This window comes from Anas acuta, chromosome 7 (assembly GCF_963932015.1).
Source record: "Anas acuta chromosome 7, bAnaAcu1.1, whole genome shotgun sequence".
NCBI lineage: Eukaryota > Metazoa > Chordata > Aves > Anseriformes > Anatidae > Anas > Anas acuta.
Window position 1 is genome coordinate 23,197,051 of NC_088985.1, and position 26,480 is coordinate 23,223,530.

Here is a 26,480-nt window from a genome sequence, read left to right on the forward strand (position 1 = left end):
AATCCATTTCCATCTGATATGGAAGTTGTATTTCCACTAGATTAGCAAGAGAAAAAAGCTTCTGCTGAGTATGGGAAAGTTTCAGCTTTGCTGTAAAATCAGAACATATTATATATAAATAATGTGTCTATCAACAACTACACATGTACAAGCTTATTTATTTATTTATTTATTAAGATTGAAAGCTATGGAAGGCTGTTTTACCTCAATATCTGGCCTATTTTCAGGATTCTCTTCTTGCATTTGTTCCAGTAGAGTATGCAGATCTTGCCCAAATTCAGATTCCGTCTCAGGTTCTACTATATATTCAATTGCTGCTTTCAGTGTTGTACCCAGAGAATAGATGTGTGCCTGCATTAAGTTTAAAAAAAGACATTGGATATGTTACCAATTATCTCTCCAATAGAGCTCTGAGAACACAAGGGGTATAGCTTACATTGCTTTCATTTTTAACTTACCAGGTAACAGCTTACTGATAAGGTAGTTTAGTTTAAAGGATCAAGAGGAACAAAACAGGGTTTCAGTACTGCTTTGGAGAATATGCTCATTACCAACATAAAGAAATAATACTGTGGTCCAGCTAGAACCTTTATTCTTCCTCACTAGGAACCAGCATTAAAATTGTTCAGCAGCTACATTTAAATATAAAATCGACCTCTGTGTGTGCTTGTGTCTGTAAGTAGTACTTAAATTCGAATCATTCTAGGAGACCAAAGTGGCATTTCTGTTAGCAGGAAAAACGTTTTACAAGAAACTTCATATATAACTATTTTAAAAGCGCCATGAAGCATAAAGAAAGCAAGCAGAAATAACACAGCATGTTATTTAACAAATTTTAAGAAATACACTGACATTTTCAGGGTTAGCCAAAAGTTAAAGCAGATTAATGAGCAAGTTGTTCAAATCTCTCATGAACAGACAGGCATGGGAAATCAACTACCTCATGAGGAAGCCTGTTCCAGCATTTGATCATCCTCACAGTAAAAAAAAAAAAAAAATTAAAAAAAATCTTAATGTCCAATCTGAATCTTCCCTGGTGCAGCTTTGTGCCATTCCCATGTCTCCTATCATCAGTTCCCAGATAGCAGAGACCAGCACCTCCCTCTGCAGTTCCCCTCCTCATGAAGCAGTGAAGTCACCTCAGAGCCTTCTTTTCTCCAGACTAGACAACCCAGGTGTCCTTAGCCTGTCCTTGTAGGACATGCTTTCCAGCCCTTCTTCCAGATTTGTTACCTTCCTCTCGATGCCTTCAAGTACCTGAAAATACTTTTTTTATATTGCGCACAATAGTGCACACAATAATCTAGGTGAGGTTGTACCAACACTAAATATAGCAGCAGAATCACCTTGTTTGACCAGCTGGCTATGTTGTGTTTAATGCATCCTAAAATGCCATTTGTCTTCTTGGCTGCCAGGGCACACTGCTGACTCATGTTGAGCCTGCTGTCAACCAGCACCCCCAGATCCCTTTCTGCTGAGCTGTTCTCTACCACCTTGTCTTCCAGACCTGGGTCCAGAAATTCACATCAGATGTGTTATAAAAAGAACAAAGAGGAACAGATATGTTGTTTCAATATATGGCATTATTCACATAAAAACAGCATCCCGTTTTACTTTTATTAAGGTATTCATGAGCTAAAGAAGTTTTCCAACTTAAAAGTTAAGCCTGGTATCTAAAGTGAAACAATGAGAAAATGAGTTTGTGATCATCCACTAGGTGGGGTGTTCCACAAGTTTATGCATCAAATCTGCTGCTTCCACTTACCACACTGTTTAAGAAGAAAATTTTGCTTTCTGAGAAAGAAGCACAAGACGATAAATGCAATAAATAAAGCAAATACAAGCAAAAAATATTTAATGATCAATAGGAGTGACTATTCTCAGCGAAAAAAAATATCTCACAGTCTAAACATTTTTAGTGTTTAGAAACGTTGAAAATGAATACAAATGGGCAGCAAACAACTTCCCTTCTCCTGGAAGACAACAAAAGTAAGCACTATATTAGAAGTGATGAATTTTAATTATTCAAGAATGGTGTCGTGCCACTTAACACTGCCAAGTGCGTGCCAAGTGAAGGTTTCTTCCTTCATTGAGGGGTTGGGGGAGCAGGGGAGAAGTCTTCAACCCTGCTAAGGGGAATTCTTTATGAATTATAGAAACTTATGTTATGGGGTAAGAATACTACATTTCCAGAAGCTGATAACTAAAATGCATTTCAAGAAGAATCCAAAAGGAAGACAGACAAACAACAACAAAACACCAAACACACACCTCTCTTCACAATTCCTAAAGAGACTTTCAAGCTAAAAACTGTGTCTGACTTGTATCAGAAAATACCTGGGCCATACTGGGAAGACCGCACTACTCTATCAACTTGAAAGAGTGTGAAGAAAGGGAAGAAGTTATATTAGAAAATCAGTTCTCCAGATCTGGTTGTAGGGTGTACACTTAGCTCCAAGTAACAAAAATCATATATAAAACCATCACTGTACGCATTAATGGGAAAGTCATTGTGGAAATAATTTACACATAAAGCAAAATGGCAACAGAAAGAAGAGTCACAGATATGATTTGAGGTCCTGAAAATCTTCTCAGCAACAGGCTAAGGGAGCTCATATGTTAGAAAAGATTTGATGGTGATAATCATACATGTGGCTTCATATAGTTTGAGTAGTAGGTGTATTCTAATACCAGAGTGTTTTCTGAGACAAAGGTGTAGCAAGACTCAAAAGTAATAAAACAACGACAAAAAAAAAGATAAAAAATCAAAAAGGTAAAGATGCTACATATGTAAATAAAATCTTCAGGCTCAAGGTGAGGACATCTGGCATCATGTTAAAATTTTATATTATGAGTGAACTACATTCAAAAAGGCTTCTGTCAATTCCAAACAAAAGATATTTAGCTTGCTACATGCTATTTTATGACCACTACCGGAAGTGAACTCAGAATAATAATGATCCATTCTCATTTTAAAAATCTGCAAATCAAAAGATCACGAGAGGAAGAAAAAGCTCCAAGCCTACACACAGAGTGTGACAGAAGCCTGTTGTATTACTGCTTGGCAGAACTCAAGAGCTAAGCTTCTATAGGAACTCAGACTTGCAGACAAACAATGCAGAAAAAAAGCTGACAAAAGAGCTTTTGAATAGCAACTACATGAGCATTTAGGATATTGTAATTATGAATAATGTCCATTCATATTTTGTATTGAAATTTCACTGAATTCAGAAATTTAGGTCATCAACAGAGAAAGAAAGACCATAATAGAATTGATGCTTGCTGTAAAATATTTTTGACTAAATGATAAGCTACAGGAAAATATTAAAACAATTCTTGGTTTTGACATTGATATATGACCCTTACTTTACCTTGCACCATTTTTATTTTTATTTTTTTCCATTTTATTGAGATTGCTGTCACAGTTCAAATCATTTAAGGGTTCCATAAGTGAAAGCTTCAGTGTTGTTATAAATCTCAAAGTCTTACAAACAAATTCAAGCTAATGCTTAACAAAATTACTGCTAGGAGAAAGCATCTCATATTTACTTATGTCTTTTTCAATATGCCAACTCACTCTAAAACATCTTTTATGCAAAAGCAAGTCAGACAGTAATATTCCTCAACAACAAAATTAAAGGGAAATGGGCCTATTATCTTTTTAATACTTCTCTTCATTACAAAACTCTTTTCTGCATAAACTGTAATTACTGGAAAGTGCAGTATTTAATATTAGCATTTTGTTCGTTTAGCACTTTGGATGTGCAGATAATTAGTCTGCAGAATGTCCTAGAAGTGCTAAACCAGTATACTACTCACAAAACATATACTTAATCTTGAATTGGCAGCAAATGCTGGAAAAATAATATTTTAAACCGATGCTATACTTGCAATTTATCCCTTTTAACTTAGTTCCTACCTAGTCTTACCTGAAAAAGTTCTTCTCCAAAAGATTTCAGAAAACTGGACAACAAAATGCAATTACAGGCCAGATTCTTCTCAAATAAACGGCTCACAAACTGAGATTAGCATTTATTCCACGTCTCAAATTGCCTTTTTATTGACCTAACAACTAAACACCTTCATGTTTTAATATGTTATTAAGCAAATGTCAGGTAATCAGTTTATGCTGCAAAAACACAAGACTTTGCTGATGCAATCATCTAAAAAGCAATGCTACAACTTGAGGAGAAATGATCCAATCAAAATCTAAATGCACTTATCACATACTATGACTGAATTTATTAGTTTTTTTTTTTTTTTTTTTTTTTTTTTTTTTTTTTTTTTACTAAATTTTACTATGCTTTTACTTCTTGTTCCCTCTAGTTATGCCATTCATTTTGAACTGAGGAAACCTTATTTAGTACATCACCCTAATCTCACTGTTTTGTAGTTGAGGGCTTCTTTTCTGTTACAGTTCAGGAAAAGACATTTCCTCCATAAATTTGTCTAAGCTTTATCCACACACAGTAATTTTGCAACCTGGTTTAACTGTGAAAATTTTTGAAAATACAAAGAAGTAATTCCTCATGTTTAGTTTTAAATCTACCTACGTTCATCTCAAAAATGAAAAAGTGAGAGGCAACAATGAGGGCTGGCAAATAATCCATGTCTGCTGAGGTGGAAGATTTCGCAGATTTCTAGCATAAAACTCTCCCTCAGGGAATCCTCTTCCAGACTTAAGAATATTACCATAAGTAATTACTTCTTTTATGAATGCTGTTTTACCATCTGGTCTTGGAAATTTATTTTACTGCTAGTTTCATCAATATGGTCAGTAGTCTATTCAATTGAAACTCTGATTTAAGCAAAAGTTTTGATAGTTCACTATGAAGAAAAATTGCAGTTGGAACCTTTCTTTGGATCATTATTTTACACCTTTGTCCATCTGCTGACTTACAGACTCTATGCAGCTTCTTGTGTTTAATAGTTTTTTTTTTTTTTTTTAAGACTTCTGTTCAATTTTATTTTTTGGCCCACCTTGTTCCATTTTCTTCTCCTTTAGCTTACCAGAGTTTACAGTTCTTGCTAATTTTTTTTAGGACTTTAAGGATTTTTAAAATATAGCTTTTGACTTGCTTCTAATCACCTCCTTAGGTTGCCATATACAAGTCACTTTTCAGGTCTCTTGAGGTCTTCTTTGATAGGAGATTTTTTTATTTTTTAAAAGCATAATACTATAAGCTTACAGTAGTCTCCATGTTATCTGCAAGCATGTTATTTTAAAAGCTGTTTTGGTTTTCTATATGACTATATAAAACAGGTGACTGTTGTCCACAGACCAAGCTTCCAGTATCTATAGCAGTGATGGGTTTGAAAAATAATACTGTCAGTCCAGAACTACACTCAGAGAAAATATAAACTTTTCAACTGGACCACAAAGTTTCAAGAGGCTGCTACTCTAGCTACTGCAGTGAAGACTGAGATATACCTTGAGCTACTGTCAGTGACTGTTACAAACATCCATTTCACTTTAAGAAGTCACACTAAGATAGATGAACAAAGACAGGAGCTGACAAATCTACATTCATGGCTACATTCATGAAATTTCTCTTGTATTTGCAGGGTGATGATGCAAATTAAGAACATGTTTCTTATGCTTCCATCCCAGCTTCAGCCTCCTTTAATCACAAAGACCAGCACCCTAACCCTGATGAATAGCACTTCAATTGGCTGCTTTCCTGCAGGACTGTGGAAGTGTAATAATAACAGGCAAGAGAACGCATTACAGTAAAGCTTTGGAGACCCGAGAGGTTATATAGCAAAAGCTATAAACATTTATCTTTAAAGCTTAAGAAATCTCATTGTTTAAGAAACTCCTTTTGAAATTCTGAGTTTCACATATCACAGTTCTCCTTGTGATTTATCAGCCATTAACCTCTTTACTTTTAAGTTACCTGCCATAGGTAATTCATTTGTCATTTTACTAAACTAACACAATTTATTCCCTGTAGGCACAGAAACAAGAAAACCTGGGAAATTGTTATATGCATGCTGAGCAGACTACTTCCATCTTCTCTCAACTGCAAAAATACAAGATTTATTTTCATTGTATGGCAATGTCATTTGTAGTTATTGAAGTTTTGTTTAAACAATTATATTGTTTTTTTCTTAAACTTAAGAGAAACTGCTTACTGGTAAAATCTGTCACCAAGATGAGTAATCCATTCACACAACACCCTATCATGGTATGCTTATTTCACATTTTGGAGCTAAATAACTGAAGGAGGATACCTCACTATAAGCCAATAAACTTGAATAATCCCCCAAGTTCCCCTATCACGCCATGAACTGACACCAGGATTCTGGCACAAAATAGTTGTCGCTGTACAGTAACCAGTTTGTTGTTCTTTTAAGTAATAATCTGAATAGATTCTTTCTAATTTTCTAGGAGGAATAAAGATCTTTAATGAACTGCAGATGCAAAGAACTGGCCAAACACTTCTGAACTTACCATACCACATAGTATCTTGGGAGACAACATTCAAAGAGCATCACTGCCTCTGATCTCAGACCTTGTTTTTTCCCTTAAAACATGGATTTTCACACAAGAGTTGTAGGTGACAGAAATGGCAAATGAGTAGGTAGCACTCATAGTATGTCAGGAAAGTAAACAGAGGAGGATAAACAGGGAGGTTTTTTTTGTTGAAGTTTCATAAGGGAATGTTTTCTGCAGAATTAAACCTTGCTCTTTCTTGTCTATTAGACAAGATGTATAGAACTGATGTAAATTATGATATGACTTGAACTGTACAGCCTGCACACACACAAAGAAATTTACATTGGAAGTGTAACACATACACTACACTCACAGGCTTCTTCCAAAATGACAAACTGATTAAATCAGCACCCCTAAATAAAGTGGCAACACCTGTTGCCTAATGACAACATATTGAGAGAAAGGAGCACCTGACTTTAGTAACTTGGTGAAAGGGCTCGGATGTTCAAGAATCCTGAAGCAAATATATACTAACAGGTTTAAACAAAACCTGCTCCAGTGGTCACCTGAGAAAGTCTAAGCCACTCACAATGGTCTTCCCAGGAGACAAGATCCTTAACTTTAAATGTATGTTCATTCTCAGTTGCTCTTTGAAATGCTGTAATTAACGAAAATGATGTGTAGGTGGAAACCTTTTGTCATAATCCTGAAGGCTCTGTTAACTAAATCTAAAGTAGCCTAATGAGATAACTATGACCATTCAACTCATAGTGAAGACTAAAATAGTCTCAAAATTTCATCTGGAGATTATGAAACAATCTCTTCTGCCATCTAATTCTAAATCAACCAGTTTCTGAACTTTTCAGGAAGAAAGTATTTACAAATGTTCTGGTGAAGTGACACATATACAAACAGTTAAAAAAAAAATCATATTCCCTGGAACAATAACAAATATTTAGTCTCCAGACACTAGCAATTATCATGGATCTTTGTTTATGACCCAAATAACCATGTAAAACTGACATAGAATTCATGTGAGACATATTTTGACATCAAGTAATGACGAGGAATATTTTTGTAGGTCTTGTTGTCTTTAAGGACTCAGGCTTATACCTCAAAATGATTATAAAAGTGTGTTGAAGAGTAAATTATGGAAATAAGTGGTAAGTGCAATAGAAAGTTAAGTTATTGCTGATCGTAAGGACATTACAATGAGGTCTCCCCTGAGTCTTCTCTTACAGATAGATTAGCTTTAATAATGCCCACTTATAAGAACCTAATAAAGAAGAAACAAAGTACTGCTCATTTTCATTGAGCAGGGTATTTATACACTCCATTATTTTTCTTCTGAGGAAATTTTTCTGCCTATGAGACAGACTTCTCCTGATGAAAATAGAAGTCTAAAAAGTTGCATTTCAGATTTAGAGACAATAGGCTCAAAAAACCTGTTAGAGAAGACTGATATGACAATTTTGCAAGCTCAACTTCAAAACTAACCAACTAGCTGTATATTTTTTGGGGGTAATCAAGTTATACATTTTAAGGGATTCTATATATAACACTAACAAAAAAAGACACCTGTAAAAAAAAAATCCTGTTGGTCTCATATTCCTTCTTTTGGTTAGCTCTTTGTGTAAAGCAACTAAAGGGTAATATTTGTTCATCATAAAGTTCCTGACTTTTCCTCAATTGGGCCAATGATGCAAAAGCAAGAGCAGGAAGATTTCATTTCCTCTTCTATAGCACAGCAGAAGCCCAGATAACCAAATAAAAGTAATTTATTTTTGTCACTGAAGGAAAAGACAGTTTTAAATAACATTCAGAAAAGAGAATGGTTTAGACTACAGGAAGAGAAAAGTTACCATTTGCTGATGAGAAGCCTTTCTGCTGTTACGAAGAATTAGTCTCCAAAGGAGGCTACATGAGATTAAAGGAAGTAGAACGCAATAAAAAGTGCACAAGCTGTTTCAAAAGACTTATTTCCCCATCAGATAAAAACAAAACCAAAAAACCCTCCAGAAGAATAGGTAAAAAGTCTTTTTTTTTCCTCCCCTCCCAGAGCTAAAGAAAGAACAGAACGTAGCGATAATCTCATAGCATTCAAAGCCACTGCTTTAAAAGGCCAGGGAAGTGGCAAAAGCAAGACTTCCTTTATACCTTCTGCTGTTCTGATTTGTTGGAAAGAATGCTTTATTATTTAGAGAAGGACCAACAGCTGAGACCTGAGCAGTAATGATCAGCTATTGAGAAATACTACAGTACCAAACCGTCAGCTCAGTTTTCTTTAGTTGGACCGATATATATACCCTGAACCTTATTTTATCTACTCCCTAGACCAGTAGGTTTCATTAGGCATTTGAACCATGTGTTTATATGCTTACAGAATATTTATACAGTATATAACAATCCAACTGCCTTTTCGCATTTCATAGGAATAAGACACATTAATCTTAACTATTTACTTTTCAAAACCAAATCAAAATACTTAGTTTATTTTTCCTATTTGAATTAGTTGTACCAGTTTGCATAGAACTGGCTTTTGTTTAGTTTTAAGGTTGTTGAAACACTCAAAGGCTTTTCTTTTTTTTTTGACTAAATCACCTATAATCCACTGAGAACTGCAAGTCAACAGCTGTCAGATTCTAGCAGAGCCTGGCAGTGTTCAGCCTTTTCTAGTTCTGATTCTCTCCCAGCTGAGAGATCAGCATGCCCCACTTCTGCTATGATAGCAGAAAGCAAGAAGTTCTAGATGAGAAAACAGAACTGTGAACTTCACTTTCTTCCCATTCTCTATCCCATATTTCCCCATTCCCCCTTCAAGGCAGTATTCAACCCCATATCATTTTGTCAGTTCTTTCATCCCTGAAAAACTTTAATCCTGCTGCACACTGAGTTTTCAGAACTACTGTATTTTATCACCTCTAAATAATGGAAGAAGTCATTAAATAGGAGCATTATCCAGTCTGCTTTAGATATAAAAAAGACAGATGACTGAAAATTCACTGATTTCTGATAGAGGTTCCCTAGAACAAGCAAAATTGAATAGCCATATTATTAAAAAGATTATAAATGCAAGTTCACACATGGCAGACATTAGTCCTTCATCTCACTGAAAACTCATGTCTTAGAAATGTGGGGTTCTGCATCAATGAACCTCTGTGTCAGACTCAATGGCAGTTTTGTGATACAGACAATTAGCTATTTGAAACTGGTTTGAGACAGCCAATGTTTTTAACCTGAGGCAAACTTCTATTGTAGTGATAGTGATGGAACTAAGGCTATTAATGAACTCACCAATATTTAACTATTCCTGTTGTGCCTCCCATTGGTCAAACTTCACAAGTCTAACACTGTACTGCCCAGGGCGCAAAAAAAAAAAAAAAAAAAAAAAGAAAACCAAACCATTTTCATTACAAAAAGTTTGATTAAAGAAAAGGCTTTTCTATTTAGGAATCAAGACTCTGTATCAGTTTATACTGAAGCTGAATCATTTGCTAAGCAAAGAATATTGCCAATTTCAAAAGAAACCTCAAATATGTATTTTTGCATCTCAGTCTCTGTGCTTTTTTAAAAAAAAAAAAAAAGCTCACTTTATACTGCTCTCTGCAACACACTAGTAGAGCATTACGTAATGTGAGGCTAGCCCTTTATACTCAGATGTTTATTTCTAGCTGACTTAGCTCAAGGTTCAGTGAAAACAAAAAAAGCAGTCAGTATTTGCTATAGCAAATTAGAGGAGAAGCAGAAAACAGATCTTTACATCTGTGCAGTCAGATAATAGCTTCAGTCACCAGAAGATTTTTACCAAACCCAACCACACCGCATACCTGCATATGCATTAGTAATAAAAATGAAAAATATACTAAAATGTACTGTAGAGAAATCTACCTCTTCTTGGAGTTACAGTATGGACTGTAACTCTAAAGTTTATCTCCTAGGAAATGAAGAACCATTTATCTCATTTGTCCTCCTATTTCCCTCCCTCTTTGCATCACCAACCCTTAGCATAGTTACCGGGGCACAACTGTAATAGCAACAGTATGTAAGGTTATAGCACAGTTAGAGGAAAATAATTAAAATGAACTTAACATCGTTCTCTCTAAACAGTCGTTTTTGGTGTCAGGTGTAGAATAGACAAGTCCTTGAAAAGCTAGTTTTTTTACCTTCCTACTATTAAGTTGGTGTTATTATCCCCCCTTGACAAACACAGAGCAGGTCAGGAAAAAAGTGCAAGTCTAAAACAAACCATGTGAAATTAATCACTTTTCAGTCCTGTGCATTGGCCTGTGGACCAAGCTTTAGATCTCTTGTTATTCAAAATTCTCACAAGAAACTGAAATTTTTAATTGTGTTGTTTCAGGCACTAGGACAGCAATGCATTTCGTTTCCTGTGTGTGCTTATGAGTACCAGCTAAGTTTAGTAACTAATTAGACTGGAGTCACAATTCCATTAGAGGTCTGGATCAGTAATTCACAAAGGAGGAAACAAAACATCTCTTGTTGAAAAAACTGTAGCTTTATTTAAAAGATTTGAAGAGTTTGAAGAGGAAGAAGTCATCCAGTAGCTATACAAACCTCACTGTACACTTCCATTTTTTAACCCACAAAATAGGTCATGCTCAAATCAAGTAAAACCTCTGGCTAACAAGTATTTTAAATCTGTTGAGCTTTTGACACCAGAGTAACAGCTGTCACAGACCACAATGAAAATAATTAGTAGTTCCAATACTCATTTCTTCTCTTTATATTGAAATTTAATAGTTTCAATATAAACACTACTTTCCATTGGTCTCAACAAAGCATACCAAACAGCTGCAGAAACGATCCTTCAACAAAGTACAACTAAGCAAGGTAATTACCAAGGAAGGAGCAAGCAGTAACACAAGATTTCATGCCTCTATAAGAAATCCAGCTTATTGGTATAGTACAAAGAATCTTATAATACCATGAAAGCAACAATGCCTAGAGTTTCCTCACAGAGGTGCATTTAGACATCAGAGGTATTCCACTATTGCATAATAGAAGGTGAGGGGACAGGCAAAAGTATAAATACCTTTGAAAAACAGAAGAACTTGAAGTATTAGCAGCAAGAAAAAAATAACTTGGAAAGACTACAATATTTTACAGTATTGTAGAACTAGTGACAAAAGGATTAACCTACTGCAGGTCTTAGAAGCTGCAACAGCAAGTTGAAGTCAGTGTGGATCCCTGGCAAAATCTGATCAAGCACTTATATAAGTGAACCAAAATCTACAAGCAGCAGGAAGTAAAGCTTTGAAACTTCCATGAATGCTCAGAATCCCCCAGCTGTCTGACAAGAGGCACACAAATTCCAGAGTAAAACAATACACCTCCTGCCTCAAAGGGAAAAGCACTGGCTTTTCAGTCTTGTGCATTGCACTAGCTTGGTCAATGGAAAACAGCTGAGGCAACAGGACAGTCCTGTAGCACTGGTCTTCTGCTTTGCAAGGCTCCTCAACTTGCTGAAGAAATACGGGAAGTGGACAGAAATCAGCGTACCCAGCCCTTATCTCATTTCACAACAGACAAGAACAGGTTGTCACTGCTCCTCTTCCATTTAAATATATACCTTCAGGTACTTTCATCAACCTTTGCAAAGAACGCAAGAGTCAATGTTCAGAGCCACTCCTGACTCAAAACTGCCTTCCTTGACTGTGTAATTGTTGTTTGTGCTGTGCTTGGTATTCGGATTCAACGAGGCTTAACAGGCTTGTATGAACTGCCATAAGAGAAAATTTTAAAAATAAAAAATGAACCTGTATGCAGACGAGTTTTGCCCAAGAGGAATACAATGGCCTTGTATATCAGACAGAACTAAAGTTGCATGTGATTTTGTATTCCTACAGTCTTCCCAAATTCCCATTTCACTTTGTCCTTAGTTTTAGAATCTATTTCAGTGCTACATTTCAATTTGCTACATGCAATATCAGGGGTTCAGCAACTCCTAGATGCAGAGAAAGGGGGGAAAAAAATGCAAGTTTTCCAGAGGAGTAAATAACTCCACAAATCTTTTAAGTGTCTTTTTCTTGAGTCTTAGAGACTTGTTGAGGGACAAAGCAGGGAGAACATATTTTCCCCAGAAGCTTTTAACTGCAGCTTCAGACGTATAACAAAAGCAAAGAAACAAAGAAATAGTCACCTTTGGGTCACTTTAGAACTTGCTTTCCTCAATCACATCTGCATGTAAAGACTACTGCATTTTTTATGTTTACATAAAATGCCAGTTCCCTCCTAAAAACCCTCCCTGACCAACTCCCTAGCCCCAAGAATAAAACAAAACAAAACACACCAGCTTGGGAATGGGGCAGGAAATTGAGTGAAAAAAAATTCAAATTCAAAATTTGATAGATGACCTATATAACTACATTAACAGCAACGGGAAAAATGTCACATCCCTGAACTTCAAAGACTTTGCTACTTCATATTCTGATTTTATTTCTCCTCTCCTCCGCCTTATCATTCCCATCATACTTGCAGTACTACACAATTCCAAGGTTCACTTACCCTTTTTCCCCTTAGGCAACACAGAGGATTATAAAAATGACTATGAAGAAGAAAATTATGAAAAGTAGGTTTTTGTGTTGAACAATGAAGATGCAGACTAAATTCTTCTATACTGTGAATGACAATAATTCAAATGCTTTAATTAGCAACATGTTCTATCTAAAAATACATGCCACAAAAAATAATGTATTAAAAAAGCATAGATACTAAGCAAGTAAGCACTCTTGCAGTATGCAATGAGACGGTTGACTTGGGAGGCTAATGAATTAGTATAAACAATTTAAATCTAATTTAATTTAACAATGTAGAGCATTTGTGCATTGCGAAGCAACAGATAGTCATTTGTTTCTTCATTAAATCAAAGATAATACTGCTGATTACCCTTCCATGAATTATTTTACTGAAGAGGATAGGAAATAAATTTTATATTTAATCATAAAAGTTCATGGCTAGTCCCCAAACAAGCAAATATAACCAGTGAAGGATACCAGTGAACGTAATATAAACCAGCTGTAGTTTAAGACATGTTATATATTCAAAATAGCTTCTCAGACTTTAACAGTCAGTGAAAAAAATATTAATTTTCTGTAAAAACACTTAAGTTTATTTTTTATTTCTATAAAACACACACCATGTTCCTAAAACAGCACAATTCATAATCTTTAAATGTGTTAGGATTGTACATTGAGAATGCTGAGCATTTGGTACTATGGAAATATTAAAGATGATCAAACCCCACTATTTACAGAAATTTATGGACTTGCCTCAAAAGTGTTACCGGTGATATCAAATTCTGGTGGAACAAAGGCACCCTCTGGATCATCTTTGAAAGGAAAAGGAAATGTATTAGATTAGAAATTAATAGTTGTATTAAAAAAAAACTTGCATTATTAGTGTATAAGGCACATTCTTATCTGATATGAAAAACTGTATTTAGCAGTATTTTGGTTCACTCATATCTGATCTATAAAGAACTTGTCATTCATGTTTCTAGTACCATAAGTAAACTAAAATTCCATTTTCAAACTGTCCGTCAGAAGACACTATTTCCCAAAGGAATACATTGACCAAACCTAACCACTTCTTACATGTCTTCAAACCTTTATGCTTGGACCAAGTTACCAGCTTGTGTGGCTCAGCTGTGGCGTGTGTGTGTGTGTTAATTACATTAACAGTTGGAGGAAATACATCCCCCATTTGTGTGCTGCCTAGCAGAGAACTGAGCTACTGCAGCAGTCACTACTGACTGAAGAGACAGATGGAAGAAACTTCCTAAGAGAAACTGATGTTACATGCATGCTTGGATGCGGCAGCAATGTCCACACACTATGTGGACGTCGCATGAACCCAGTCAAAAACACTAAGGGATTAAAAAAGTGTCTGACTGAAAACAACTTTGTGTCTGTATTTTAGAAGTAAAATGCAAAACTCACATTGTGAAGACAGTAAGCTCAGAAATATGGTAGAAGATTTGTTTTACATATTTATATATTACAGCTACCTTCTACCCCCTCTTTCTAGAGAACAGTTTAAAGGCTGTACAACTGTATAGTTTTTAATCACCAGTAAAGCTCACCATGTTCTTTTATAATAAAGTTTAAAACAGAGATTTGCTTGATTTGAATAGATAAGAAGATATCAGAGCTATTGGATGTTTGTCGCTTTCCTTAGCGCCACAGGACCTGCAGGAAGCAGAACTCTGCAAAAGCAGAGGTGACAGGCTGCTCATTTTTTTGTGCTGGCAAGCAAGTCCAGAGGTTATCATTTTCTTCTGGAAAATGAAATGCATAAGCAGCAACTATGAGGAAGCAAAAAAGACAACTTTCAGAAGGGCCTATCTAGCAAACTGCAATCGTAACAATATTTGAGGGAAATGGGAAGAGAAAAACCCAAGGGCATGGGGCAGGATGAAAATAGAATATACACAAATTTTTGCATTTCTAGGAAAAACACAACTTTATTTAAACAAAACTAATGAAAAGTCATTAGAGACTAACATGACTTCAGAGAACAAAATTTTTGTATGTCATTTGCTTTGCATAGGAATTCTCATTATTCTGATTATTATATTCTCACATATTTTAAATACTTGAATAGGGCAAATTCCTGGATCAATTGTTTGCCACCTATTCAATTGAACTAAAACATTTATGAAGGAAGTAATTTTTTTCCTCCTTTCTAAGCTGCAAACAAAAAAATTTTAGATTAGGGTGTTTTTCACCCATTAGATTTATCCCCTTCAACAAGTTTTTTTTTTTTTTTTTTTTTTTTTTTTTTATGTCCTTATGAATACAAAGCCTACCCCTCCACCAAATTTCAAGTTATGATGACCTCTTTAAACCAAAGGAAATTAATTCCATGCTACCCTTTTAATGTAGAACTAAAAGTTCAAATATATTTGAGTAATCTAACTGCAACACAAATACCACAATAATAATGAAAAAAGTCTTTATATTTATGAACAGTATTTTGTTACATGTTTACTTGAAATACAATATTTAACTCTAAAGAACATAACTAATATTCATGTTGCAAAGTTATCTTTTTTCTAATGTGATCTTAGAACACTTAATGAACACTTAGATTTAAAAGTGAGTTAGATTAAAGAAAACATAACAAATACCTGAATAGAGTATGTATGGTCTAAAACAGTTCTTCTACATGCAAGCTGGCATAATTTAAAAAAAGACTACAAAATAAGAGCTTTTTTGTTTGTTTCACAACATTCCTAGCAGGCTCAAGACAAAGATGTTTGAGATGCATCATGTGAAATTTGAAAAACAATATGGGCTTTTTTTTTTTTGGTCTACACTGAAATCAGAAGCCATGTTTTGAAGCCTTCCTCCCTCCCCCCTTAATTAATCTCTTACCATACCTGAAGATCTTACATGCTACTGTGTAATGGTATTTAACACTTTAAAATCATTCTCCAGTCACTCACTAACCTTGTTGAATTTAAAATCACAACTCAAAAATATTCAAGAGAATTTTCCTTTCTAGCAGCAAACATCACTAAAATTCCCCATCCTCTATGGCCACAACCATCAAGATACACAGTGTCAGATTTTTCTGGAAATACAACACAACCATAAAATGAAAAGAACTAGAAGAGGCAAAACCGAGAATGTGCTTTGCAAAAGTAAAGACATGGGCACCTAGATACAGCAACACATAACCAGTGTTCAAAATGGAAATACTGGATAAATCTTTTAAAATAACTGGGAAGAGTCTTCTAATCAAGCTCATAAAAGCCTATCAATCACAAAACTAAGCATATAATTTCATACTATATTAACCCATTTAAAGTTTTTTTCTTTAATTACAAGTCTGAAGAATAAAATATAATGCTTTCCTACAGCCTCTCAGAATGAGTTTCCACAGTTTTAAAACAAATTGCCTGGAAACACAAATACTTACCACTGAGCTGTTCCATGAAGCATACATTGCCATTGGTGTTAAAAGCCAGTGTGTCAGGAGTGATGCAGAGTGTCTGGAAGATTGCAGAATGGGCAATGCTCTTCAGAGAATGGCAACACTCCAAGCAGATTGCCCAAATATCTTGCTCAGTAAGACAGCTATCCCGCAGTGACAAAATATCAGCAAGGGACACATTCTCCTGCCAAGACACGAATTCATAAATTACTTCGCATTTCATGACATTACTTTGAGTATCATAGATTACATTTGACACAATTGGCTACAACTAATGTTTCCAGCAACTTCTCAGACTTTCTAGGACAGCAATTAACACCCTGAGAACACAAAGAGAATGATGTTGCTCTTACAGTTTGTCTCTAAGAGGCATACTTAACCTGAACAAAATTATCACAGTATGTTAACACCAAAAAGAGACTTACTAGGGAGTTACATAAACACCGCATCAAAGTTAGGGAAACACGTCATTCAGAGGTAAAAGCAGTGAGACTAAATCAAAATATTTTGTTTAATCCATGTCTCTCTTAAATTCTCCCAGGTGCCCCTGGATAAACTACTTTTAAATTCTCTTCACAGCAGTTTTCCCTAACAGTGAACAAGTACCCTCTAAACTGGCATGTCTTAAAAATGACGCTGTTGTGAAGTTTAGTGGTGTAGACCATTTAATAAAGCCTCAAAAGTCAAAATTCCTGCAGGAAAAGTGTTCTTTGACTTAAAATAGAAACATTTTAGTTGTCCTAGACTTCTCCATTATTCCCAATGTTCTTGTGATCAAAACAGCATACAGACTTGTTTCTAAATTACTACCTGAAACTGTACCTCAGCTTCCTTTGACCATTTCATTACAGCAAGGCTATAAAAAGTTTGTTTCCAAAAAAATAAATAAAAATGCAGCTCAAATGTAGCTCTTCTGGTCAAGACATTCAGAAATAATGCAAGCAGCTGAGCATTTTTTGTCCGTTTTTAGAATACTAATACGTTACCTGTAGCTACAGAAGTAAAGTTTCCATGAATTTAAAGGCATGACAAAAGCATAAAAACCACCAATACGCCAATTCCTTCAGTAAAGAAAAATAAGCAAACAGAAAAATGGAAATATCTACAGAAGCTACTTTGTAGCAAAGCTATACTTTATTAACATTATATACATTATTAACTATGTTATTTGTCATTAATTTATAAATAGTAATTAAGATTAAAGACTTTACTTCTGAACTATAAGTATACCTTGAATTGAAGACAAACGCTCATTACTTAGAACACAGAAAATAAACTCTCCCTTGGTCAGCATAATAGCACGAGATATTCTAGAGTTCTGAAATGGAAACTGAGTTGTAGTGGTTTAAAGTTTTAATCCTGGAGATGAAACTTGAAAAATACAGTTATAACTTAATTTATGTACCTCATTACTGGACAATATCAATAAAATCTGTATTACCATTTACAGATGGGGTAACAGTTTGTTGGCATGTCTTTTGGAGAATAAAGTACTACATTCACCACATTCTTAAAAAAAAAAAAGCCAATCCTTAGTCCAAAATTTTGGTTTTCAGTCTAAAGTACAATACTTAATACTTATAAGAAAAAAAAAAAAAAGGGAAATCATGCTTACTACTATTTGGGAACCTTAACTTCTAGATTAAATACTGTAATTTTTGCCAATCTACAGGGGGATTGGTTCACTAATGGCTGTTATTATCACAATGCTTTCAAGCACTAATCACAGACCCTCAACCCTCCGAGTTCAGTCCTATATAACAAGGAAGAGCAAAAAACCCATACAACTCAGGTAAGTGAAAAAACAGATTTCTTTTTCTCTGCGCTGTGCTCAGAACCTTATGTGCAACACTGCCATCAGATTTTGAGGATGGATGAGGAAACTTTGCACATCTTTATGAGAAACTTCTGTCAAGCATGAAGGCAGCACAGAGGTTCTTATATGTGAAAACATAAGCACATGACGAGGAGCTAGACCACAAGTCATAAGGCTTTGAAGCTGATCAAGCTGAAAGGATGAGGACAGGCTTGGCACAGGATGACAAACTGCTTATCATAACTTCATGGAAAAAAAAAATATATATATCTGTGATCAAAGCAATGAACCGGTAATTATTTTTAATTTTTAATGTTTCTAGGATCATCCAAGCTGGATACCTAGGTGACATGATTACATTTGCCAAAACTGCAATGAATGTTTCATTAATCAAGATGCAAAAACATGAGTCTCAGCTGTGCACATGGACAAGAAAGGCTTAATTTAGAGGTACTATAATAAACACCTAACAACTGCAAACTTTAAGACAGCCTCAATGTCAAGGTGCAGTCACGATCAGGACTTGACTTCCTTTTGAGTCAAGCTTTCAGGTTGAGCTCTAGAGCTGATACTGATCATTAGCAATGATATATGTAGTTTAAACATACAAAACCATCTTTGTTTTGGGGACTAAATGAAGGATGATGATCTCATGTCAAACAAATTTATCTTCCTTCCAGGTAAAGAGAAAGTTAGGTAAAACAAAACAAAGCAATAAAGAAAGCTGAGCTCATGTTCAGTGGCTTTCATCAGCAATGGATGTATGGGTGAAGATTAGAAAACAAAAACAAATCAAAAACAAAGCAAAACAACAACAACTAAAAGGCAAACAACCACTCAAGAAACCTTTGTGTCCTTCCAAGGAGGAAGGTTTCAGGACATGAAGTTATTTATTTTATGGAAACTGTATTTCTCAAATGGCTGCACTATCTTGATCTACTGCAGCAAAGCAGCACCTTGTTAGAGAATGAGGGATTGAAAATACTGAGACGTGTATTTAAGACGTGGCTTTAAGACCATAACAAAGCAGTTTCTGGCAAACTGGAGCTTCTGGAAAGCCATGACTGCAACATTGTGGTCCACTGAAGACTTACAGGAAAACTAGAGTCTTTGTTACATAGAGGCAGAAGCCTTCCTCACTTGTCTCATGATCAGCAGAAGATACCTGAAAAAGCCATTTACCGTATGATAACTAGAAAAAGTTAGCTGTTCAGACAATATTTTAATTACTCCCTTTAGATTTCAGTTTTCCCTTGTATTTTCTTCAAAAAGTATAAAACACAGTTCAGTAGTATATGTAATAAAGCAGAGAAAAGTGGAAGAGAAAAACTAATTGGCCACAGACAGCTTCTTAAAAAAAAAAAAAAAAAATCAAGGAGTTTTAGACCAAGAAAGTCTTGGTAAATAAACATATTTTAAATACATCATTCCCTCTATTTCCTATTCATTTGCTCAGGCAGCATCCAGCTTCACATGTTGGCTTCTATAAACCACATACATCAGACATCGGCCTCACCACATAAAGCAATGAGAAGCACAGGCTCCACTCAGTGACTAAGCATCTAAGTAGGTACCTCAGCATTCACAGCTTCCTGGCACCTTTTTGTCAACATAGTTTATACAAGCTTCAAAACAATCTATTCTAGAGTCACAGATAATACAGCAAACGTCATTCAGTACATTCATCAGATTTGAAGAAGGTCATGTTTGTTTTTTCAACAAGAATATTGAAAATATTCCTGTACCTGGAGTAATTAAACAGAAGGGGCTGGTGGGAATCTACAATCAAAGTATATGTTAAGCAGCTGAGAGAAATGGGCTCAGGTCTTTCTCCTACAGAAGGAAGATTTGACCCTCAGCCTTCTCCCATCCTGAGCAAATACTCAGTATTTGAAGTATTTAAGCTTATGTGTAAAGGGGAGGCCACTGCCACCTGCCTTCTGTATTTTGCATGTGCCAGTCTGAAAGGGCCTACTACAGTGAGTACTACAGATGATGAAGGAAGAGTACACATTTGATTTATAAGAGTGGACTCTGGATTAAGACTAGAAAAGTCAGTTAATACCAGAAGGGTGAAACTACTGAGCCATTAGATGGCTTATGGAGGCTGGAAGGGACTTCTCATTTTCAAACACACATTCCTGAGGTTCTTGAAACACCAAATAAGCAAGACTACAAAGGCTGGTCTGGGGAGGAAGCAACTCACAACATACGGTTCTCCAAACTTTGACTTCAGAGTTTACACAACTTACGATTTCATCCAAACATTCACTGAGGGGTAAGGAACACGTCATTGTGGAAGCAAGCAGGAGCAAAAAAAAAAAAAAAAACCAACAAAAAAAAGCAAGCGCAAAACCAAACACATCCAGATAAATTTGATTACAGAACCAGACTTAGCTACAGGTTATTTGGCACAATAAAGATTTAAAAGCTTTTTTATGTTTTTTCTCCTGACAAAGGCCTTTTTACAAAGGGCAATAAGAAATGGCTGTATGAATATCAAGCTGGTGGCCACTGGAAATACTTTTGCCTGTTTAATAAATTGTTATGTATTAGGTACTATAAGGGAACACTTCACAACTGCAGAGCTACCCCACAGCCGCAACAGGGATTACGAGGCACCCCATCCTGGAGGACCATGACTTTGCCGTTGTGTGCAGAAGGTGGATGGGGATGGACCAAGCCCAGCTGGGCTCACCGGGCAGGAGGGAGCCGCGATGGGCACAGCAGCACCTACAGCCGTGTCTGCGGTGCCCCCGGCCCCGCCGTGGGGCTGCCCCCACCCTGCCGCACTCACCTCGTCCTCCAGCAGCGTCGGCAGAGGCTCGAAGTCGTAGCAGGTCACCTCCTCCTCCTCCTCCTCATAAAACCCATCCTCCGCAGCGCCCACGGCCTCCATTCCGCCCGGGGAGGGAGCAGAGGCTTCGCCTCCTCAGCCCCGCCGCGCACCCAGAGCACGGCCCCCGCCGTGGCACATCCCCACGCCCGCCTGCGGGCTGCCCCCGGCGGCGACCCCCGCGGCGCCGCGCTCGCCCGCCCGCTTTAACCCCTTCTCCTCCCGGCGGGGCCCGGCCGCGGGGCGCCCCCTGCCTCTCCCTTCGGCCCGCTGCCGCCGCCCGCCTAAGCCCTCGGCTGGGGCAGTGCTGCCATGGCAACGCGGCCCGCCGCCGCCTCACTGCGGCGGCTCCCGCCCCTCCTGCGGCGGCGCCCGCCTCGCCCTCCGCCCCGCCGCGGCCCGGGACGACACCGGGCACCGGCCGCCGATGCCGGCGAGTCCTCCGGAGCCCCGTGCTCCGCGGTTGCGGCGAGCTCTCGGAGACAGGGCGGCGGCGTTGCGGTGGGCCCTGAGGGGCGCGCCCGCCGCAGTGCCCGCTGCGGCCGCCCGGGGCGAGCGGGTGCCGGGACCGGTCCCCGGGCGGAGGGCGAGGGGCCGGGGCGGCAGCGTTGCCTGGCGGCCGGGGTGTTTACAGCCGGTGTGGCCCTGGAGCTGCCTCGGCCGAGCGGTTTCCTCGCCTCACGGGCGTGCTGAAGGCCCCGTGTACCCCCCGTGCCTCGCGTCCCCCCCCTCACCGGAGGCTAAATAAATGGGATTTTTCAAACTGATTATCGACTTTATTTTCATTAGACCTGACATTTATTTGCTATCCACAGGACTTAGAGCATCTAAAATAACTTTATGAATGCTCCCTTTGAAATTGACGCTTCACTGTCAAGATTTCCCTCCAAAGTACCACAAATGCATGTTTTTGTTACAAGTAACCCCTATTGTAAACCACAAATGGTGTCACGTAAACAGCACACAGCTGGTCCCGTTTCTGTGTGGGAAGAGGAACCCAGCAGTCTGTAAAACAGGTCTGCATACGCTCCATCAACCTGTGAGCAGCAGAACCCTGATTTAGCCTTGGCCACATCACGATCTCGTTTCTCCATTGTGACCAGCAAGGCAGACAGAAGGGGCTGTTTTCTTCTGTAATTAAGTTTCACAATTACGGGTATGTGGAAAATAACAGTACCATTTTCATTATTCTTGTTTCCTGTATTCCTATAATTTTATGTCAAAATAGAGTATGTTAATGGATTAATCTGTACACTGTGTATCAAACAAAGCAAGGGTTTTGTATTCAATCTTGTATGTAATACTCTTGAAAAGATTAATACCCTATTAAACTATACATTAACAAACACTGTTTGTTAATTTTGTTAGTGTAACAAACACTAACAAAAATACTTTGGTTAACTGCGCCATAAAAGTCATCCTGCAGCAGTTGTAAGATTTCACCCAATTAAATATTAATTGGATACATTCCATGGTTACAGCATGCTACTTAGAAAAAAACAAACAAACAAAAAAAACCACAAAACAACAAAACCAAAAAACACAACAAACCCAAGTAGATTGGAATCTTCCATATATACACTGTCTTCTTCTAACATGTTAAAATAAATTGATGTGGACAAAATGTTCCTTATGATTACAGAAGTCTGTAATGTATATATATATTTATAATTTAATAACTTGGGCTTTTAATTGTGAACAAATATAGAGCATGGGAAATAGGAAGTGCCTGTTGCTTCTGAAAATAAATCCCAATCTGATCCCAGGAACAGCATTATTTTACTTAAAAAAATGTTTCTTAAAATGTATTTCAGCAGCATATTTGTTCATATGTTTTCTTTGGGCAGTGTGCTCTACCCGAGAAGAATCCCAGATTCCGGACCCTTGTGGGCTGGGGTCTTAACTGCACTGTAAAGAAAACCACAAGACTAAAGAACTCTCTCCATTGTGTAAATTGGGTCTATGATCCACACTCAGCCATAAATACCTCTTACATCAGCACTCCATTGCAATCACCACTTGAGCATTCATAAACATTTCTGTAAAATGATTTCATGTAAAATGAAGTCAAACATGGGCAAAATTCACATACAGTTTTTTTTTTTTTTTTAAAGGATCAGTTTTTGTTTTAGTAAAGAAAGAGAAAATCACCTGCTAAAAGCAATCATTAATTGAGTGGTAGGGCATTGCCCTGTAAGGTTACCAGATTCATGTTCAGACACCTGTCCCGTGTTATTTGGACTTGGGGCTTTAATACAGGCTTGGGTAGTTTTTGCCAGCATAAGTGACCAACTGTATCCAAGTGATTTGAGATGCTCGTGACTTCTCTTCTGGTTGCCCTGGTTAACTTACTTGCCTTAACGAAGACTATTTATACCAAATGGAATATGTACAAAGTGGAAAGCAAAATAAAATAAGCATAGAGGGAGCGAAAGACACTGTTCTCCAGGTGATAAAATATACACTATTCCTCTGTGAAACAAAAGCTGTAGAGAACTTAGCCTTATCACAAGCGCCTTGACAGGCAGTTCAGGACAGTTACTGTAACTAATACAGTGTGGTAGATTTTTCTAGAAAAGTTGCTACGTTAATTCTTGACTCTCATCAGTAGTTCTATTGTTTTGTTTTCCTCCTTGGTCTCATGGTTGAGGTAGCAGTCAGAAAAGTCAGTGTTACTTGTTTGATAACATCTAACCATGTCCTCATACTAGGATATTTTTTCTTATTAACATCTGCAATTAATCATGACCCATGGGAATTGTTGGAGGACATGCAACACTACACAGTTCAACATGAGAAAACAAACAAACAAACAAACACGTAGATGAAGCTGTTGGTTTGTCTGCAGTTATATTTGTCTTTCTTTTCTTCCCACAGTATTACTTCAGAACTTAAAATTCTTAAGAGTCTTTTATACATTAGCAGTAGGCATTTTTTGAATGATGTTTTGATGGATACTTCTGATGAATAGTATCTGTGGAAATAATCTTCTGAGTTTAAGGTTAGCTGAACATGCAATTGAATATCACATTAAAAAGAGAAATCTATAGCATATCAGTCTGGGTGAGGGTTCTCAAAAGGCAGAAATAAAAATGTTATTTTCAGTAATAATATAGTCTGAAAAGAAATAAGAATGTCAGCATAGATTAAAGGAACCAGAGAGGTTTTATTGCCCTGTGATCAGATTTTGAATATGAACTGGGATCTCTTTAATAATAGGGATCAGGGATCATAATTATTAGAGATTTTGACTTCTTAATAATAGATTAGAGATGAAAAACTATTAAATGAAGGTTAAGCTGAGCTATTATACATGAGAAACCACTTGATGAAAAAGTCATTGAATCAACATGAAGTTTTGTGTTTTAGATTTGACGTATAATAAAAGACAATACAGAGGGACTGAATAAAATGTGTCTGATTTCAGTCTTCTCACATGCCCCCTGTATCTAATTTGTAGTAAATGCGTTAGAGTTATGGCAGTTTGTACTTTCCACATAAGCAAGGTTTGCAGCAGAATGGCTGACTTGATTTTTGTCTCTGGCAGCATTCAATAGCAGATGTCTAGAAAAAAGTGTATGAACAAGTAGCCGTATACTTACGCTCTTCCAGCAAAGTCAGCCTCCAAAGAGTCACATTTTAGATATCCCCTAAGCCAGTGGTAGTGTCTATTGGTTTAAGAAGCCTAGAATATTTTTCTTTAATGAATTTGTTCATTCACTTTTCGAGTTTGAATAGTTTTACTATTCACCATGTCCTACTGCAAAATTCTTCTGCACAATGCATGAAGTAAAGTCTTTGTTTCATTTGAGGCCCCCGATTACTTGTGTTGGAAAAGGCCATGGTGGATAGGTTCCCTATTTATCATCTCTTTATCATTCATGATGCTACACAGCTGTCTTATCTCCCATGTTATATCTTTTCAGGTTGAAAGGTCCTGTTCTTGTTGCTCGTTGACAGAATAGAAATTATTCCATGACTTTGATCATGCACTTCACAGTACTTTTTATAATAGTGTCCTTATGTAATAAAAAATTTTGAAAGAGAAGGTTGAAACCTGAATGAATAAATGAATGAACAAATGAATGAGTGAATGAATGAATCAAAGAAAGAATTGGTAACTAAATGAAAGAAAGAATGACTTGATAGTTGTTTTTTGTTTGTTTTTAAATAATTAATTAACAACTTGTGAACCTAAAGGAAATATATCTCTTAAACATGAATTAATGTTTAATCCTCTGTCTTTTATTTCCACATATCTGGATTCATGATATTGACCAAAAATAATTAAGTGGACACTAGTCACTGAGAATACAGTCATGGAAATTCAGAGGGTGACTACCAACATCTCTCATCCGCCTCTGTAACTTAATCTAAATACAAGTTCCAGAAGGAAGGAAATTGTATAGGGTACTACTGTTATGCCACTTTGTGCTACTGTTGATGTCTTTCATGTTCCTTTTTAGGCTTTTCCTTTTCATTATAGCACTTTGGTTATTCTTCTTCATGGATTATATAATCATAATTGACTATTAAAATTTTGGAGTACCAGCCTTGTAGATGAAAGGTACACATTTGTTACACTATAATTAGATTGCGCATTCTCCTTTTAAGAGTTTTTGTTTAATGGCAGTTTGCCTGAAGGCTCTCATTTTAATTTAGTTTGGGTGAAACTGTGGGAACTGAAGGATTGCAGTATAAAGAATTGGTTCTTCTCTGTGTATGACATATTCTTTTCATTTGTTTGGTTTTTGTTAATCAGAGATTGCTTTATTGCCATGGGCTTTCATACTTTTAGTCTATGAAACTACTGTTCTTCCTTTAGCAGTTATATATATTTCAAGGCAGGGAAAAGTTTTCTGCAAGTTGCCAGCTGCTCCTGTCTTTATCGCAGCAGTGAGAAAGCATTATAATAAAAAGGAAATTATGTGTTGCTGCTACTGAAAAACCTGAAAGAATTCAGAGGTGAAGACATTGCGATTTTTAAATCAGCCCCATTGCTGCTACTAATTCTATATGGGTGTAAATCTGCTTCTTGAAGTGGCAAGTTAGTTTGTATTCCAAGTACTTCAGAGTCTTAGAAAGGCAATAGGGATGTGTTAGTTTACATTTCTGAATACAAATCTTCCAATATATCTGAAGAGGATTGGAAAATTATACGCATAGGCTGCATACTGTATGGGAAAAACCCTATGGAGGCATTGCCTTTTCATGGGGTTGAATGGAAATGAAAGCTTCAAAAGAATTAAGTGTAGTCTTTGGTCATTATAAGCACCTGTCACATTATTATTTTCAGAAATACTTAAACTACATTGCTCTTACTTGTTAAGAATCTCCTGATTTCCAGCCTCCATTAATACTAATTTGTTTTTACTCCAAGACCACCTTTTAGCTTTTAATCTCAGTTCCTATTTCTTTCCAGATTACATTAC

General features: G+C 36.7%; 1 protein-coding gene and 1 long non-coding RNA gene across 7 annotated transcripts in view; both read right to left on the reverse strand.

Annotated features, from left to right (window-relative positions):
• The window catches only part of KNDC1 (kinase non-catalytic C-lobe domain containing 1), a 64,242-nt gene extending 42,468 nt beyond the window's left edge, over nt 1-21,774 (reverse strand). For 3 of the 6 annotated variants that reach the window (XR_011098252.1, XR_011098253.1, XM_068688396.1), the window contains exons 1-4: nt 21,010-21,773; nt 16,382-16,580; nt 13,729-13,787; nt 205-351 (exon numbers count right to left, since the gene is read on the reverse strand). Coding sequence is in view for 3 of the 6 variants with exons in the window: in XM_068688396.1 (XP_068544497.1) it covers nt 205-351; nt 13,729-13,787; nt 16,382-16,580; nt 21,010-21,111 (507 nt within the window). In the remaining 3 variants the exon portion in view is untranslated. Of the gene's footprint in view, nt 1-204; nt 352-13,728; nt 13,788-16,381; nt 16,581-21,009 lie in introns of all 6 variants that reach the window. The other 3 variants (XR_011098251.1, XM_068688395.1, XM_068688398.1) reach the window with 2 other exon arrangements.
• LOC137859379 (uncharacterized) lies at nt 10,937-13,721 on the reverse strand. The gene is made up of 2 exons (XR_011098254.1): nt 12,965-13,721; nt 10,937-12,179 (listed from the first exon to the last, which is right to left on the reverse strand). It is a non-coding gene; the product is annotated as an uncharacterized lncRNA (long non-coding RNA).
• Nucleotides 21,775-26,480: the final 4,706 nt, after the last annotated feature.